The following is a 19,645-nucleotide window of genomic DNA, read 5'->3' as shown; positions in this document are numbered from 1 at the left end:
AGAGCAGTGTATAAGATTGTCTGTCTGGAATGTGAAGAATTTTACATTGGTGAGACGGGAAGACCCCTGGTATAAAGAGCATTTGGCAGTCATAAAGGAAAGGAAAAGTTGTACCATCAAGTCGGAGTTGACTCCTGGCAACCACAGAGCCATGTAGTTTTCTTGGTAGAATACAGGAGGGCTTTACCATTGCCTCCCCCTGCACAGTATGAGATGATGCCTTTCAGCATCTTCCTATATCACTGCTGCCTGACATAGGTGTTTCCCATAGTCTGGGAAACACACCAGCGGGGATTCAAACCAACAGCCTCCTGCTCTCTAGGCTGGTTATTTCCCGTTGAGCCATTAGGTGGCCTCAAGGTAAATTGTGCCATCAAGTCGGTATTAACTCCTGGCAACCACAGAGCCATGTGGTTTTCTTGGTAGAATACAGGAGGGGTTTACCATTGCTATCTCCCGCGCAGTATGAGATGATACCTTTCAGCATCTTCCTATATTGCTGCTGCCTGATATAGGTGTTTCCCATAGTCTGGAAACTATGCCTGATATAGGTACTTCCCATAGTCTGGGAAATATACCAGCGGGGATTTGAACTGGCAACCTCTGGCTTGCTAGTCAAGTCATTTCCTGCTGTGCCATTAGGTGGTTTTTGGCAGTCATGCAACATAATAAAAATCATTTGAAACCTTGGGCAAAGCATATGGAGGAAAAACATAAAGGAGAAGTTGTGCCCAACAAAAATGTTTATTTTGGCTATAGATAGAAATACAGTAAAGCGTAAGATCAAAGAGGCCATGTATATTTAACAGCTGCAACCAACTATTAATGTTAGGGAAGAAATGAAAGAGGCAATGAAATTCATTGGTCTATAAAAAAGGTTAAAATTTTATCTGTAGAGTCTCCTCCTCCTTCCCCTGTTCTTGGATTGGTTATTTAGTTTCAGCTGATATATTTAAACTCAAGAGTTTCCAACTGTTTGAGACAGAGCATTGACAAAGTTGTTTTTAGTATTGAAACATGTTTGCTCAAGTTTGTAAGATCTTGGCTTTATTTGTTTTTACTTATGCATTAAAAGAGGTCTTTAAAAATATTTAAAAGAGGTCTTTAAATATTGTCAAGAGTAAGGGAGAATGAGTATATCATCACCACTCCATCTTCATATTTAGGTTTTTAATTATTATATCTCATTGCTATAAGAAGGGGGAATAGAAAAGCCAAAATATCATTGCAATGATATGATCCAAAAATGGTTTCCAAATAACTTATTTGCCCACACAGAGCCTAAATTTGAGCTTTACAAGCTATCATCTGCCAAGGGGAGTATTAACCCTCCCCCACACTAATAAATGAGGAAGTAAGGAAATTATTGCAGATAAGAATTCAGAGAATTACCTAAGCAATCTGATATTTCAGCATTTTATAAAATATATTCACTCTCCTTTTTCACGTTGTCAGCTTTTTAGATCAGTGCATTTATAGCTTGTTTGCCACCTCAAAGCAATTCCATAGCTGTTATTTTAGTAAAGAAAATGAAATCTCTTACAGAAAATAAGGGCACTTTATAAAAAACTGCAAGATGTTTGCAAAAGCACAAGTAACTGCAAGATCAAACCAACAGAGTTCACCACCTAATACAGAACACTGTGGCCATCACACAAGCAGATATTATATATTTTCAGTACAATAGTACAGTACATTTTCAGTCAGATGTGTTTTGATACTTAAACTTATTTAAGCATCCAAATTTGGATAATGTGCCATTATCCAAAGAATCTTCAAAAATATTTGCTTATGGATCTTTCATTATACATGACAAAGTCAGAAACATCATGCCAGACATTACCTTCCTCATAGACGTATCCTTGACACAATGAAGAGTATGTTGATGATACTCAAAGAATATCATCAATGATATTCTCAATGATATACTCAATGATGTGTGTTGATGATACTCGAGGAGCCAGAGAACAATCCCACAATTCAGAGCAGCAAAGAGTGGGAAGGAATCCCATTTTGGGTCCAAAATGTAGCCCTTCTCCACTGCCAGTCAAGACAAGCCAAACAAACGATGAGAGAGCAGGTTACATGTTTATCTCGCATACCTGCCAACATGACCTAGGGATGTGCACGAACCAAGGTTCACGCACAGTGCCAAACCAGTTCGGATGAGGTCTGAACCAGTTTGGTGCTGCATTGAGGGGAGCAGGGAGAGGGATCTTTTTTAAAAAGGAGAGCAGGCCCTTGCTGCTCTCCACCACCACTTGCAGCTTCCTGCTGTGGCGGAGCTCCTCCCAAGAACCAATGCGTGCCAGCACCGCATGCGAATTCTTGGGATGAGCATGTTGGGGGTAATTACTTATATAGCAGAGCTTTTCAGGAGCCAACTCACTCCCATTACAGCAGAAGTTAACAGTCTCTCAGGGGCAGCAGCTTGTAAATGATAAGCATGGAGATTCATGGAAGGTTAAACTAATCTACTTTATTCAGAAGTCCATGACGATAGGAAAGACCTATATCTTATCTAACCACTGGCTAATTGGTGGTCAGAGAGAGACCTATAGAACCATGGTGTTCAGAGAGCAGAGGCGTATCTAGGGAAAATAGCGCCTAGGGCAAACACTGAAATTGCGCTCCCTGTCCAAACATCTGACACCCATCTTTCAGATAACTTTGCCATAATATCAGCTAAGTCAAGCTTTTTAACCTTTTAATCTTTCAAAAACTATTTAGAAGTGAACGTAGCCAGACCAAAAAATGCCGGAAAACTACAAATTTCAGTATACTGGGGCTCATGAAATACCTAAATAATATGTGGAGGTATACTTGGAAAACTATACAGAAATGCCTCTCTAATTCCCTACTATGCATTGTAGCATCACTATTACATAAGTTTTAAAAATAAATGGAGAATTTGACTTTCCCCAGATACTCTGAAAACAATTAAAGGATATGCAGAGTAAACTGTATCACTGCTTAGAATATATTCTAGTATTTCAGAAAGACAGTTAAAATGAGAGAAAGAGAGCAAGAAACTCCCATTGTGCCTTAATACTAAGGATTTCACACTGATTCAAAGACAAACTCACCATTAATAGCCATATTATTAAGACATCACATTTAACTCACTTATCACAAGAAGCAAAGTAAGAGCAAATGAATACAAGCCTAACTCATAAGCTTCAGCTCAGTATTCACAAGCCCTGATTCTCTGTACATAGTGCCAAACTGAATATGTGTACGGCAACTTATATTAAATTAAATTTTTTTTAACCTGTAGCCCCTTTGGGGGGGCTTCCTAAAGGCCATGGGGAGTCTGCAAAGGTTCCCCCTCCCCTCTGCCAGCCTCTTAATTCACTACTGCAGTCCAGGCTGAGGGCCTTGCAGGGACCATTTGAGCATGTGCAGTGACCATTTTTAATTTTTTTTTAAAAAAATGGCCACCGAAAACAAAATGGCCACCGCTCATGCTCAATTGGCCTCTGTGAGGCCTGGCATGGCCTAGGGCCTCACAAAGGCCATTTGAGCATGTACGGTGGCCATTTTGTTTTCGGCAGCCAATTTTTATTTTTTTCATTTTAAAAAATGGTGCCCCCTTCAAGTGGTGCCCAGGGCATGTGCCCTGCCCGCCCGACCCTATATACGCCCCTGTCAGAGAGAGCAAGCTAGAAGCATTCTGGGAAGAAAAAGAAGTAGGAAGTCACTCTCAGGAAGTTCCTGAGTACATTCTATCCATAGAGGGGTCATAGAGGCAGAGATAAAAAGGAAAGCGAAGGAGACCCTAACTATCTATCTCTGCTCCCAATGCCCCAGTGGTCATTACGGATACTGGTGCAAAAGGACGATGTCACCTGGAGCTGGATCTCCAATAGAGTACTGCCATAGCAGGAAGCTTCGTGCAGCAGCAGAGAGCAGCTAAGGGCTTGCTCTCCTTTTTTCTAAAGATCCTGCTCCCTACTCTCCTCCTCATGGTGCCGAACCAGTGCACGAATCTCGGTTAGTGCACATCCCTAACATGTCCCTATTTTCCCATTTACCTGAATGGGAAAATAGGGACATGTTGGCAGATATGCATCTGTACAGGTAAAAAATTGAATGAATATTTGCCAAATAACCAATTAGGCAAATGTAATCAGTACAAACCTTCCCTGGTGTAGGAGAAGATTTCCAAGTTGTTTATCAAGTCCTCTTTCATACTGGGATGCATTTGTACTTTTTCAGATGAGTTACTTGCTCCTTGACATGATTGAGCAACAAGTTACACTTGTTACAAAGTATTGTTTGAAGTATTTGTTGTATAAGCAGGCTTTTCTGAATTGCACTATGCAATATTTATATAGATGCAAGCATATTTTGCCATATATACGCATACATACATACACACACATATACATACATACATACACACACACACACACACACACACACACACACACATATACCTGGAGTCCTCTATCACTTTCTATTCTGTGTGTATTCTTTTTAATTTCATGTAACATCAGAAATAGCATCCAACCAGGCGTGTAACAATCATAGGGCAAGGGGAGACAGTTGTCTGGGGGCCCCACTGCCTGGAGGGGCACCCCAGAGGCACCTCATGTGACTCCCCATTGCCCCCTGCCCAGCCCCAAGGCCTCTCAGCCACTTGCCCTCTTCGCCGTCTCTCCTGCTTGTTCTGCTGGACCGCAATCGAAGCAGCAGGCAAGCTGCAAAGAGCTCCTTTTCTCCCGCCTCTCAACTGATCGGCGGGTGGGCGGGGCTTCCACGGAGGCCTCCGTGTAGGCCGCAGTGAAGCCTGAACTCGAGTAGGGCCCAAGCCAGCCAGGAAGGAGGAGGCAGCCAGAGTGTTCTCTGCAGCAGAAGGCCCCTTGCTGTCCTGCTCAACCCAGACCAGCATTTGCCAGGTAGAGTGTGAACTCCTTTTTGTGGTTACCTTTCCCGCCCCCCCCCCCCCATATATAGGGATCTGCTTGCCATAGGGCTTGGATATGGGGGGGGGAGGGACCGAGAAGTCTCTGAATATTTATTTTGAAACAGCTTGGAAAATTTGCTGACTTAAAAAAAACTATCTAAAAAGTCCTATAAGTGGCTTGTTTCATGGCAGAAAATTGCAAAAACTTCTGGAACAGTATTTTATTAATTTTATTCATTCATTCATTCATTTATAAATGCACTTATGTTCAAGTTGTTTTGCAACCCAGAAGGTCTGAGTGAGAACTGTGAAGCATGTGTGGTGCTTTTATTTTATTTTTCTTGTGTGTGAACTGCTCCCCAATAACTTGCAGGGACTTCAGGGTGCATCTGGCCAACATGTGAATGCAGCACCTCCATTCCAGAGGAGATGTGTCTTAAAGGGCTTTAAAAGCCTCCTGTGAAAAACCTCCTGCAATCAAACTTGACTGAATTTGTTCAGAATTCTCGGAAAACAAACATAGGTTCACCCTGCATGGTTGAAAGTCTCCTTTGCTAATCTGCAGCGAGGGGCCCATTTTAATCATTCATCTTTCTAGTGTGTTCTAGGCATTAAAAGTAATACAAATGTATAGTACTCAATGTATATCACTATATATTGTGACGTGTGTGTGTGTATTCAGTGAAATGTATTTGCAGGCAGCATACTTATTTTGGAATATCAGACTTAAATCCTTGGGGGCCTGGGGTGTGTGGAGGCCCTGGACTTTGGGGGGTGGCCCATTTTAAAATCTTGTCTCTGGGCCCACTCCAACCTTGCTACGCCCCTGCATCCAACTGCAACCCTTCGAAGACAAAACCTTTGTTTAGGAAGATAGCAAGGTACCCGAATTTCAAATGCTACATGACACAAGTTAACTGAATGTTAACTTGAAGAACCAATTCAAACTGAACCAAACTGGTGTGATTGATTGATTGATTGATTGATTGATTAAGTGCTGTCAAGTCGGTGTCGACTCGTAGCGACCACATACATGAACCAAACTGGTGTAGTCTTCATATATTGCTGCAAAACTCTTTGATGTCTTTATAAACATTTCTGATGTTTTAAAAAACGTATTTTATTGTAGCTTTTTTTGTTTTAATGTGTTTTTAATTGTGTGTGTTTTCTACGGTTTTATTGTTGTGCCCAATGAATAAAGTTGTTGTTATTGTGCTCAGATACATTTATAACATTATGAGAAATTAAGAGATCAAAACCAGAATATTATTCACTCAATAATACAAAAACATAAGGAAGAGGCAGTAAGGATATTGCTGAAGAGCATTATTTTCACTTTCAGAAGAAGCTACATTGTGTAGGGACTGGGAGGCTGGAAACCCCCTCTCCCAAGGTGGGCAATTGGGAACTGGATGGCATTTATTGGCATCTGAGGACACTCTCAGTTCACTATCATTAAGTTGTGCAGTTGAGCCATATGACCCCCTGGAGGAGGGTCTCTTTTCTTCTGCTATAATGCCTGAAGCATGATACTCTGGGCCACTGTTCCCTCTACGTCGTGCACATGTGCACGTGCTCACACATATTTGATGTCTGCTCAGTTAATTTTAGATCCCGCTCAGGTTTAATCAGGAAGGTCTCACTGTCAATGCCTATATGCACACACTGCCTTGTTACTGCCACTCAGAACAAAACTCATTCTGCACACAGATGAAAAAAATTAGAGAGAACACTGCTCTGGGCATCCCTCATCCCCTTCTTCAGACAGGCCTGCCTAGAAGTTCTGAAGTTTTAGATTAAATTTTCCACTCTCATTTTTATGAACTATGCATCTCTCTGAGACTTTTGTTGACATCATAAAATAAGTTGAAAATCTGATTTTGTATGTGTGTGTGTGTGCACATGATATTTGTGATTTGTGTGTGAGTGATATTTTTTTCAGTTGGATTTGGCACAGTGCTTGAAATAGTTGTTTTTGAAGTGATATTAACTGGATATTAGTGGTTGACATCCTGGCATAATTTACTAGACAGGGTCCTATTGAAATTTAGCAGGCCTTCTAAGTAACTTCTGAGTGGTACTGTTGAGTTATTTAGTCAGTTTGTCAGCCAGTGAACACTAAACTGTGAAACGATGACATTCATTTAGCAGTGAACTGCTAAATCTGCAAAATTATGACATACTCTATGACATTTATGGACTTTTCTTAAAATACAAAGTATGGTTGTGGTTTTGGAACAGCATTTTGAATTGTCAGTCTGAGGAATTTCTGTGAGGCATAAAGTGGTTTGTTTGCAGATATCTTGAAAGGCAAGATCAGCTGCTGCTCCTTCAAACTATTTTTGAAGCATTGCACATTTTACTTACAACTATATTTCAAACTATTGTTCTGATGCACTTTGTAGATATCTTAAAATATAATATCAGCTTCTCAGTACTTCCTCTCCTTTCCATGTTATCCAAACCTGGAAAAGGTGGGTTGTCTCCGCCACCAGACACTTGCTGCCCAATATTTCTTTCTTTTCTCTCTCTTTCCTTCTCTCTCTTCTTCTCTCCATTCTACAGCACCCAAAGAGTAGAAGCTGTAGAAGAATTGGGCAATAGATGAAGTTTTACATCTAAGAGTTTTAGTAGGAGGTATATACATAGAAATCAACAAAGGAAGAATGCCATGGAGCAAAAGGAATCACTAACATCACTTGATTCAGTGATATTCAGTTAAGTTTCCAGAGCCTTCAGCGGTATTATTTATTTATTCGATTTCTATATTGCCCTTCCAAAAATGGCTCAGGGCGGTTTACACAGAGAAATAATAAATAAATAAGATGGATCCCTGTCCCCAAAGGGCTCACAATCTAAAAAGAAACATAAGAGAGACACCAGCAACAGTCACTGGAGGTACTGTGCTGGGGGTGGATAGGGCCAGTTACTCTGCCCCTGCTAAATAAAGAGAATAACCACGTTAAAAGGTGCCTCTTTGCCAAGTTAGCAGGGGTATATAAATTTAATTAATAAATAAAATAAATACATAAAATAAATGACTTAGTGATCCCTTTTACTCCACAGCATTCTTCCTTTATTAATGGTTTCAATGTATATACCTGCTAGAATTACACCCAGGGGTAACAAAATTAACTACATCTGCACCCCAGTTCTTCTATAGCTTCCATTCATTGGGGTTCTCTAGAGCATGGATTTTCAATGTTGGGTTCCCAGATGTTATTGGACTTAAAATCCCATAATCCCCAGCCCCAGTGGCCTTTGGTTGGGGATTATGGGAGCTGAAGTCCAATAATATCTGGGTACCCAACATTGAGAATCCCTGCTCTAGAGCAGTGGGAGGGAGAGGGGGAAGAAAGAGGAAAAAAAGAAAGTTACTACATACAGTGTTGGTAATTCTGCCTTGCTACCACCAACTGCACTTTTCAGTGCCAGTTTCAAGTGATTCATTTCAGAGGAGCATTCATCTGAAATGAAACATGATCATTTCAGATGGGCAGCACCCAAATACAGTTGCTCACCTGGCTGTTGATATTATTGTTCCGCCAAAATACTAACCAGCCCCCAATACAGGCTGCAAGAAAAGAGTGAAGTGGAATCTTCTTTCCCTGTATACTGGACTGCAAGGCCATCAGACCCTTATACATGAATACAAAACATGGAAGTTTTCTGGAATGGGTGTAAGTACCTTGAAATATTGCTATCAATTTCTTCCTTAAACTGAAAAGAAACGAAGAATCATCATACAGGTGATCAGGGGCATAGCTAGGAGACAGGGGGCCCGTGTTCACCCCTCTCCCCCGTGGCCCCTTGGAGTGAGAGAGATAATGAAGAAAATTGGGAGGGGTGGAGGTGGGGGGCCCTCAGGAGCTGGGGGCCCTCAGGAGCTGGGGCCCCTGGTTTCTTTGAACCTATCTGCTCAATTATAGCTACACCCCTGCAGGTGATGCTCTTCTGCTTCTAGATGTGTGCTTTCAAAAACTCATTGCCAGATCACTGCCTGTGATTTATTTCAGGAAATCACAGTGAGGATTCATGTGAGAATTCAGAAGACAATAGAAAACTAAAGATGTACAACACTGTATTTGTAATTATATTGCTATGTGCATGAATATATTCTGTGGCAAATCTGCATGCTTAATCTTACAACACTAGAAACTATTATAGTTAATGGTCTCAGCCTAATCTTATGCACCTTCACCCTGTAAAAAGGCCCCTTGAATTAATTAGACTTAAGCTACAATCCATAGGGAATAAGTCCCATAGAACACAGTGGGATATACTTCTGAGCAGATATGCATAGATTTGCATGACACATACCATTAGCGACTTTCTTTAACTAAAAACCAAAACAGGAAACTATTCCTCCAGCACAAGAGCTCTTTGTGATCTAATCTGGTTAATCAACTCAAAAGAGGCACAGAGAAATGTCTGAAGGCAATATCTTAACAGGTCCAATCAGTTCAGAGCAGAGGGCGTAACTTCTTAACAACTGTAAGAGTAAGACCTTATGAAATCCCATGACTGTATGATGAAACAATTAGCTATACTGAGGCAAGTCTTACGATCAGTGAGACCCTCCTTGAAAGGGTTTGCGGGGAGCGTGGGCTTAGCCTGCTCTCCCTGCAGACGATCCTCAGACAGCCCTGGGCAGCCGGATCGGCCACCACACGACTGCCGGCTCCGTCATGGGGCTGGTGAGGGCTGTGGGGATCAGGGGCCGCGCAGCCCCCAGAAGTTCCAGGATGCCCCGTGCAAGTGTGTGTGGGGCATCCTGGAGAGACCTTCAGGACCGGGAGGCTTGGTTCAGCCTCCCGGCAGGGGTCTCCTCATATGTTGCCGCAGCACAGAGCCACGCCACAGCAATACACAATCAAATAGATGGGGTTAGCGGAGCGTTCACTCTGCTAACATCGCCTAAGGGGAGGGGGAATTGGGAGGGTTTGCTGCCAGGAGCCGCACGGTTCCCGTGGCAGCAGATGATCGGGCAAAAGCAGGCTAAGCTCCCTTAGCTCGCTTTTGCCCGATCGTGAGAATCTCCTCACTGTATAGTTGAGCAAGAAAGATAGTGACAAATGTACCTTCCAATTCTGAACAGAAACACCACCACCAAAGCATGAGGGGCATGAATTTTTCCCACGCCTATGAAAAGGACACAAACACAGAGATACAATTGTCAAAGGGAAATGCATAAAGCAACACATAAAATTGTCTTATGTAACATCCAAATTGGGGGGGGGGGCACACCTGAAGCATGCACTCTCCCCTATATAACAATATCACTCCAACAAGAAAGTAAAATGGAATCTAGCTTCCCATATGCAGAGGCATTGACACAACAAAGGTAGAAACAACCTTTGATAAAACAAGAATCAACAAATGTTAAAAGTGCAAATACTAAGAGGCACATTTAGTTATGAGAGCTACTGAAGGGCTACATATAAAACACAGATAACCTTCAGAACCGAGTTGATAAACAAGTTGAAAAGTTTGTTTTAATTACCGATTTAAAGAAATTGAGGAATAGTGCAGGTATGGCCTAATTGGGATTCCAAGTGAAAGGGGCACAGAGGTTTCAAAGGATGGGGCATTGAGGCGAGTAAAGCTACTGAACAACATAGGCGTGTTTATTCTGTGCTCAATAAGGCTTTCTTCTATGTACTTGTGTTTAGAACTGCAGGCTCAGAAGTTAGGGCAAAAAGTTAATGCCAAGTGAAAAGTGAAACAGAAAGCCAGTGAAGGAAGCCAACTAGGTTAACTACAGTCCAAACAACTGAAAAGATGTGTTATTCTTAACAGAAGAGAGGGGATCACAAAAAGGGGCTAGTAAAAGTATTTCAGTAGCTAAGGTAGGAATCCACAAAGGTAGAGGAAATCATCAGGATCCTTTATTGTTTTCTCCACCCGCACAGAGCATCTGTGCGCTTTTGGGGGGCCTGCTGTTCCCCCCCTCCTGCCCCACTCTCTCTTGCCCCCCTCCCACCACAGCCAGGTCCTTCATGCCTCCTGCCTCCGGCGGCCAGTCCCGGCCAGGCTGCTGCCTCTTCCATATCTTGGATGGCCCGGCCAGGCCATCCCGCAGCCTCCACCTCCCGCTTGCTCAGGCCGCCGCTCATACCTGTCACGGCCAGGCCGTCCCACCACCTCCCGTCAGGTCGGGGGGCTGCTGCCTCCCAGCAGCCAGCCGAGGCCACCTCCTCTGGTCGTTTTGCTTGTGGCCCGCCCCCACCGCCGCCATTTTTTTCTGTCCCCTCAACTCTCGCTGGGCCCAGGAACTCTCACAATGTCTTGCGAGAGTTCCACTGCCAAATCCTGGGCATGCATGTCCAAGAGAATTAAATATATAAATGGGGGGAAAACCAGGTTTCAGCAATAAAGCAAATCTGAGATATTAAGAGTGAAAGGCAGTCTGGGTAGCAGACAGCTTATAACTGAACTTGGGTTTCCCTTATATTTTAGGAATGGCTTTAGATTCCCATTTTGCTAGCCAAATACCGTTTTTGCTTTCTTATTCTAAAATCAGTGGAAGGATTATTTTAATTCAGACACTAAGCTAAATTGCCTCTTTGCAGTTATCTGGTTAATCTTTGTGACGTATTTTTAGTAGTAACATTGCTTTTAAATAACTTTCTTATTCTGCTGTACCCCAAATAAAACCTTTCTTTGTTCTGAACTTCAACCTCTCTATAGGTTCATTTTCCCAGGACCAAAACTTTGCACAAACATTGTTCTGACATGGGACTGCTCTACCCCAGTTCGCCACACAAAGCCCGAACACATTTAGGGGTGTTTGCCAATCACCCTGGAGCAGTTCCATTAGCAGGTCGGACCTGCCTACTCTTAGCCCCACCTATGGTTACTCCTCTGCCCCCACTGCCAGCTCCAAGAGGCAGCTGCCGCCAATGTTGTGTTCCCATGTCGTACAGAAGTACATCTCCTAAACCATGAATTTGAAAGGGCCTGAACCCAGATCCACTTCTTAAATGAATGCAAGCACAGTCATTCACACAAACATATATACATGTGTAGGCATCTGAATGCAGAAACAGCATAATATCTGAATAAGAGAGCGAAGGGGCTGTGTGGGGGGGGGACCCTTCTCTTAAACAGTGTTCTCCAACTTTTTCAGTTTTGAAGCCCCTAATAGCTCCAGCTTGAAGACTAGGACCCAGTGGTTTTTTCAAGGCTAATGTCCCTCTTCCAGGGGTGTAGCGAGGTTCCCAGCAGCTGGGGGACAAAGTTAGGCAGTGGGCTTCCATTGTGCACGCAAAGCCCATGTGCCCACCGCCAGCCACACCACCTGATGTCAGACACAAGGGGGGGGGGCAACCTTGTCCCCCCACGCCTTCCGCTCTCCATCTCTTGAACCCACTATTTAGTGAGTCTTTGGGGAGGGTGGCTGCAGCAGCGCCAGCTCGGTGGCGGAGACTGGAGTGGGTCCACTGTCCTCTGTCTGGGGGGCGGGCTGCAGTGGATTGGGACCAGAAGCCCCTCCCCTGGCGGCTCCTGCATGGTGGCCCGGCCAGGGGGCGGAGCAGCGGCAAGGGGCTGGGAGGAAAAAGCATGGGGGGGGAGCGTGGGGGAAAGCACTGCACACCCCAGCACCTGGCGGCAGCCTTGTGGGCCCCTCATAGGCCCCCTTTTGTCCCCCCCTTGTCCAATGGATGCTATGCCCATGCTCTCTTCTTCTCCTGCTTTTTTTCTCAGGGCCAAACTCAGGGATGTTGTGAGATCCATTGTGGATCTCAGAAGAGAGGTGGCCTTCTAGGATTGCTGGAGGTGAGGGGCTGAATCCTCCCAAGGGTAATTAGGCAAAAAAGACTGCTGCTGCCCTCAAAGCTGCTTGGAGGACAAGGAACATAGGAAGCTGCCTTGTGTTAAGTCAGACCATTGGTCCATCTAGCTCAGTATTGTCTATACTGACTAGCACCAACTCTCCAAGGTTTCTCCTCATTAGGAGACCTACTAATACCAAGACAGTAGATCAGCATATCCTGGATTTGTGGTGGCATGCATTCCCCCTGAAGGAACGGGTACACAGTATGGGCATGCTTCTTGGACCGAGCTTTATTCCTTTATCAAGCTACATCTTGACCAGGGGCATAACTATAATAGGGCAAGGGGAGACAGTTGTCTGGGGGCCCACTGCCTTGGGCGGCCCCCCAGAGGCAAGTCACATGACTGACTCCCCCAGCTTCCTTCAGTTGTATTCATCCTCCGAAATGGATGTGAGTGTTAAGACCTGGAGCTACCAGAACAGCATGTCTTTCTCTAGTACCATTAAATGACTTGCATCGTCCACAATTATTTTAGATAGATAGATAGATAGATAGATATTTTACTATGCTTTTTGTTACCACTATTCAGCCTCATTTAAGATTTCTTTACTACATGAGCTGAGCTTCAGTGAGGGGGGACCCCATTTGAAAATCTTGTCTCTGGGCCCACTCCAACCTTGCTGCCCCTGATCTTGACTGGATTACTCTAACATGCTCTACATTTGGGCTGCCCTTAAAAAACATCTGCAATCTTCAGCTGATGTAAAATGCAGCTCCTAGAGCCCTGACTGATCTGTGTCGTTTGCATTTATTTATATTTTCCTCTGAGGAAATGGCACTTTTACAGCGGTGCATTTTCTTGGATTCACTTAAAACACTTTGGGAAATGCTTCAGCTGCTGAATCTCTGCAGGTCGCAGAGCACCGCGCGAAGGAAAAGTGGTGAAGGAGTTCCTCTTCCGATCAGTTCCCACGTTTCTTCCAGGAGGACTGATGCAGAGCAGAACCCCCCTGAAGATCGGCCCGGGGGCAAAAAGCCCCAGCTGCAAGCATCGCGCCCGGCTACACGAACACACGTGACATGCCACGACAGACGGGGAAAGGAGGCGCGGCCGGGATACGCTTTCCAATAGAGAGGCTATTCCCTCAGCCAGCCTCCCCTCCCCAGTCCGTCGTCGCGCGCTCCCCCTGGCGGCCGAGCGAGCCTCCCTTCCCTTCCCACAATGCCCGTTTAGGCTGCTCTGCCGCGGGTGCCTCAGCTCCAAGATGGCGCAGGCGATATTCGAGGCGCTGGAAGGTATATATCGGGGAGTCTGGCGGGCGGAGGCTTAGCGGCGGGAGGGAGAGCCGAGACGCCAGCAGCACAGACGTGGCTGTTCTGCGCCGGGCGCCTTCCCTCCCACCGCTGTGGACGGGGCCAGGGGCTGAGAGGGACGCGGGGCCGCCCCAGGCAGCCTGTGGGGCCGAGGGAGGGTGGACGGAATAGCCGCTCAGGCGGGGGACAGAGGGCGATGCGTGCTTGTCTTAATCTTCGCGCAGCGGCAGCAGCAGCGAGCCAGGCGCATCTGTCTTCCTCCCCGGCACGGGCAGGACGTAGAGAAAAGCGAGGTGACCCGGGTCCTATTGGAAGACCTGCCCGCCCGCAGTTTACCTAGACTTGGCCATTGCTGCTGCCTCGGAGAACTGCTCACCCAGCAGGCTCCGAAAAAGAGAGAGAGCAGAATCTCCCAGATATCCCTTCCATTTCTTCACTCGCCGACCTTCAGATGCAGCTCTCCGTGCCCTTGTCCAGTGTAGTTTGGGGTAGGTTTGCCCCCCTCTCCCAGAAACTGGCTGTTGTTTATCGCCTAAATCCTCAAGTTTAAAGTTGCCAGTTAACTCATGCTTAGGGTTTGCCGGGTTCAGATGGTGAAAAAAGTTATTATCCATCACCAACAAAGTGGAAATTTTCACCCTCAAATCCTTTACTTTGCAGAAAATTTGCATATGTTTATTGCTATTATATGCCTGTTTTGATAAAAATGGGATAATTTGAGAATAAATACAGCTCACTGCTGTGAAGCTGATGACCAGGTGAGTTGTAAGTCTGCTCATTCTGCTGTCAAGGTGCAGAGTTCTCAAGCCCCCTGCTTCTTAACCGTAAATTCATCTCCTGGGTGTTTTTAACACAGGGCTTTTAGCTGGCATCTCCTCTAGAATGGAGGAGATACATCGGCCAGATTTACCCCAAAGTTCCTGTGAGCTGTCAGGGAGCACTCACATGTGGTTTGGGTTTTTCATTGTGTGTTAGAGTGTAACCTGATTTATATCCAGGGCACTAACAGGGATTCCCAGATGTTGTTGACTGCAATTCCCAGCTGCAATGGCCTTTGGCTGGGGGTTATGGGAATTGTAGTCAATAACATCTGGGAATCCCTGTTAGAGGGAACACTGATCCATGGTAAAAAGAATCTACTTTTTGTGTTGGTTTCAGGGGGCAACTTCAAACTCGCAGTAAAGCCAGCTGTGTGATAAATGCCCTGGTTAGGTTTAAAACACACACACACACACACACACAGAGTCTTCCTTCGCCATGGGTCACCCAGCCCCCCCAAATAAATAAGATGCTCCCCTATCCTCAAAGGGCTTACAGTCTAAAAAGAAATGCAAGGTAACACCAGCATCAGCCCCTGAAGGAATGCTGTGCTGTGGTTGGATGGGGCCAGTTGTTCTCCCATGATGAATAGAAGAGATTCTCCACTTTAAAAGGAACCTTTTTATTCTGTTAGCAGAGGTAGCTGCTAACTGGGTTAAGTGTGGTCAAGGACCAGTTCTTGCCCCATCAACCTGCACATGGTGGTGTGGCAGCACGCACATGGCCTCTGCACATGCTCGGTGGCCATTTGCGTGGTCAGCATGGTGTTGCTGACCACACAAATAGCCACCGGGCATGCATGTGCTGTCCTCATTTTTAAAGGTGCTGCTTGCCCGGGCCCCCACACCAAACTCCACCAGTTGAACTGGTTCGACTTTGAACCCTAGCTCCTCCATTACATGACTCTGCAACCTGCCACTGAAGCAGAACCTCCACTCTAGGATGGATGGTGAGTAGGGTTCTGGCAGGGGAAGGAGAGAGAAGAAGAGAAGCTGCTCCTGAGAGCAAAGAGTTCTGAGTGAACAAAATGTTCCAGCTGCTCCCCAGAACTTTGGACCCCACAACAAATGCAAAAAAAGTTGTTTGGTCCTCCAAATAGTCTTTATTCCTCTGAATGGGGGAAAAAAAAGTCATTTGGTCCCCCAAATCATTACATGTTCTCTATAAATGTCCCTAGTTGGCAGCCCTACTCATACTACTGAGTCTGATTTGTCTTGTGTATTTTTTTAGGTTACCTTGGAAGTGGCAGTGCATGCCATAGGGTCAAATACTGTTTGCACTTCAGTAACACATGCACACACGTATATTTTAAAAATCTCTCCTATTTTCCTTCTACTTAGAAACTCATGGAAGCTCCAAACAATGGCATAGAGATACAAGTAATAAAAACAATATCAGTTTAGACCCTTCCCCTAGAAGTAATACTTGCCAGCATAACACTAAGAATGTTTACTCAGAAGTAAGTTCCACTATATTCAGTGGGACTTACTCCTATGCACACTTACATGGAAGTAAGCCTCCCTCAAATACACCAGGACATGCTTCTAAATAAACATGCATAGGATTGCACCAAATGTCAGTTTTTAAATTTCCTCTCTCTGTAATTCAAATGAAATGCCAATGTTGGCTAAAATATATATTTGTTTTTAGAAGTTCTTTGACCTGTTTTCTGACCCTCATACACACATAAATATACACATAGAGCAATTAGAGTCTGAATAGTGACTTTATTTTCTCTTGTGAAAGTAACCTTATAGTTTGCTCAGGAATGTCCCATTTATGTTCAATGGAGCTTTCTCCCATGCAAGTATAGCATAAGTCTTGCAATCCTATGTGTGCTTAGCTGGAAGTGAACCCCATGAAACACAGTAGGATTATTTACTTCTGAGGAATCATGCAGAGAATCACAGCAAGACATTCTTTCCCCCCCACACAATAACTTTTTGTTCAATTTTCCACAACATAAGATACACACGCGCACAAAAAACGAGAGAAAAACACACACACACAAACAAAAGGACTTCCATCTCATCATTAGAACAAGTATCAGTTACAAAACCCAGTCTTGCCTGTAATTTAATCGTTCTCCCCCCGTTAAATCGTACAAAAGTCAGCTCTAGGGCATTTTTGTTACCACTCAAAAGCCTGATAGAAATCCATTTTATGATATGTTTTTAGGTAAATAAGAAGAGGGGCCCACTCCCTTTTAAATGCTTCAAATTTATTTCTTAATAATGTGTTAGCTTTGCCATTTCTGCCCGCTCTAACACTTTAAGTATCTAATCCTCTTTACTCAGACAATCGCTGTCTTCCCATTTGTATGCAAATATCAATCTTGCTGCTGCTGTCAAATACATAAGGATCCAGTATTTCCTAGGCAATGAGCTATTATCGATGCCTAATAGTATTGTTTCTGGGTTCTTAGGGAAGGTCATTTTAAACACTTTCTTAAGCTCATTGTATATTAAATCCCAATAGCCTTTAGACTTATTACAAGTCCACCATAAATGTTTATAGGAACCCTCCTCTTTTTTACACTTCCGACATTTGTTTGACATGTTCTTGTACATTAAAGCCAACTTCTTAGGAGTTAGATGCCATCTGTACATTATTTTAAGCTTATTTTCCTTTAAATTAGAACAGGCAATATATTTCATGTCTTCTATCCATAGTTTTTCCCATTTCCCCAAGTCTATATTGTAACCAAAATCCTGAGCCCATTTAATCATTGAAGTTTTCACTACTTCCATTCTTGTATCTTCCAATAATAACAAATCATACATTCTAGAAACTAGTTTGTCTTCCTTGTCACACAATACAGCAAGACATTCTTCATATGGTCTTAAATGGCCCTGTGGTGCCACAATACTAAAGCGAGATGCAAAGCTCAGAGAGGGAACTGGTGATGCTTAGTTCCCAAAATGAGCTGCCACATCACTGGCCTTCCTGAAAGATGCTTCCTGATCTGGAAGATTTTCTTCCAAATCACAGATATTTGGGGTTGGGGTGTGATGGGAGAGTTCTGCACACGATCAGATTTTATACTGCATGTACCAGGTCTATATAAAAACTTTGCTAAAATTAAGCCTGGGCATTGGTTGGTTACCCCATGAAAACACCTCTGGTATTCTCTTGTTATGAATCCCAATACAGAGCAATGGTAATTCCTGTGCTAGACCAGGAGAATAAGTGATAAATAGTAACCCCTGCTACCTGAGCAAAGAGGCATCTCTTAAAGTTGCGATTCTCTTTATTTAGCAGGGGGAGAGCAACTGGCCCTATCCAGTAGGGATGTGCATGAACCGGTTTGGAGGTCTGGAGTTTGGGTCAGTTTGGGCACCAGCACTGTCTTCAAAACCACTGGTGCGAGGCGGCAGCATACCTATCATGTTCAGTTGAGGTCTATTCACTTCCATTCCGATGCTGAGTGCTGGTTCATGCACATCTCTACTATCCAACCACAGCACAGCATTCATTCTGTGGCTGTTATTGGTGTCTACCTTGTGTTTCTTTTTAGACTATGAGCTCTTTGGGTACAGGGTACCATCTGAATTATTTATTTCTTTTTCTATGTTAACCACTTTGGAAACACTTGTTGAAAAGCCGTGCATAAATAGTAGTAGTAGTAGTAGTAGTAAATAAATTGATATATTTTATTAGAACTGCTTATTTTGGAGTAGGATGGGAGTAGAGTTGCCATGCCCCCTGGAATTCCGGGTTTCACCCAGATTTTAAGCCTCTCACCCAGATTGCTTAGCCCACCCAGATTCACCCAGATTTCAGCTTTCATTTAAAAAGAAGAAGAAGCTAAGCTTTAGCCCTTGTAGAAGCGGAGTTATGGATCAAAATGTGCAGTCACTATTCTGCTCAAAAATTATTTTCAGGACAATTTACATAATATGCAAATTACATACCCGGATTTGAAAAGCCAGAATATGGCAACCCTAGATGGGGAGTGGGCAGACTTAAGGTTTCCAGGAAGGGTGTGGGTGTCAGTTTGGGGCTGGCTGGAGACTTGGAGCAGCAAGCACGAAATAGCCACTGGTGAAACAGCCCGTCACAAATGGCAGCTTGTACAAACATTTACATTGACAGAATAAGGACTTTTAGCAACAAACCCCCTAAATTTCAGGTTGGTTTTGTTTCAGGGAAGAAGGGGAGCAAGCGATACTGCTTTGTGAGGGAAGAAGTGGGAGAGAAAATCAAAGCAACTCTGAACACTCAGAGAGATTAAAAATGGCAAATGCCAGCCATGTCCCCATTCAGCCAGCCAGTCGGGTTTGCTGTATTGGCTGGAAGGGAAGGGAGGAAAGAGCAAGACCAAACACCTGGAGAGCTACTTCAGATAAGCCCAAGAGCCACCTAATGCTCACCCCTGGTGTAGTATAGTCCAGGGATCCTCAACGTTGGGCCCCCAGATGTTCTTGGACTTCAACTCCCATAATCCCCAGCCAAAGGCCACTGGACCTGGGGATTATGGGAGTTGAAATCCAAGAACATCTGGGGGCCCAACGTTGAGGTTCCCTGGTATAGTCTATACTTGCATTCTAGTTTCACAAAACACTTTACCAGGCAGAATAGAATGATAGATCCAGGGCTGCAGAGAGGTAACCCTAGGCCAAAACAGAGTCTTAGGGCCCCCCTCCTGCATCCCCCAAAGGCTGTCAGTAGATAAAGACAGTAACTGTACTTTGGGGGGACCTCAGCCTTGTGGGTCCCCAGGGCAGTTTGCTTCCTTTGCTCTACTCTGCCCTGGGTATCTGACTGGGACCAAGAAGAGTTGCCCTTACTTCAGCCTCCCCTCACTCCTTAAGGGAGGAGAGCT

At 44.3% G+C, this 19,645-nt stretch overlaps 2 protein-coding genes across 4 annotated transcripts in view; one reads left to right on the top strand and one right to left on the bottom strand.

Moving 5' to 3' along the window:
• Positions 1-1,775: 1,775 nt before the first annotated feature.
• PXMP4 (peroxisomal membrane protein 4) lies at positions 1,776-11,025 on the bottom strand. Its single transcript, XM_053243644.1, is given in 5 exon segments — positions 1,776-1,891; positions 1,930-2,082; positions 8,421-8,629; positions 9,991-10,051; positions 10,893-11,025. Coding segments are annotated over 5 exon segments (672 nt in total).
• A 2,852-nt stretch (positions 11,026-13,877) lies between these two features.
• ZNF341 (zinc finger protein 341) overlaps positions 13,878-19,645 on the top strand; it is a 42,343-nt gene continuing 36,575 nt past the window's right edge. For 2 of the 3 annotated variants that reach the window (XM_053250654.1, XM_053250652.1), the window contains exon 1: positions 14,002-14,489. In XM_053250654.1, the coding sequence (XP_053106629.1) occupies positions 14,453-14,489 (37 nt within the window). In that variant the 5' untranslated portion in view covers positions 14,002-14,452. The other variant, XM_053250651.1, reaches the window with a different exon arrangement.

The sequence above is a fragment of the Hemicordylus capensis genome, chromosome 4 (genome assembly GCF_027244095.1).
Source record: "Hemicordylus capensis ecotype Gifberg chromosome 4, rHemCap1.1.pri, whole genome shotgun sequence".
In the NCBI taxonomy this organism is placed as follows: Eukaryota; Metazoa; Chordata; class Lepidosauria; order Squamata; family Cordylidae; genus Hemicordylus; species Hemicordylus capensis.
The sequence above is the reverse complement of the archived record's forward strand: the minus strand, read 5'-3'. Positions and strand labels throughout refer to the sequence as shown.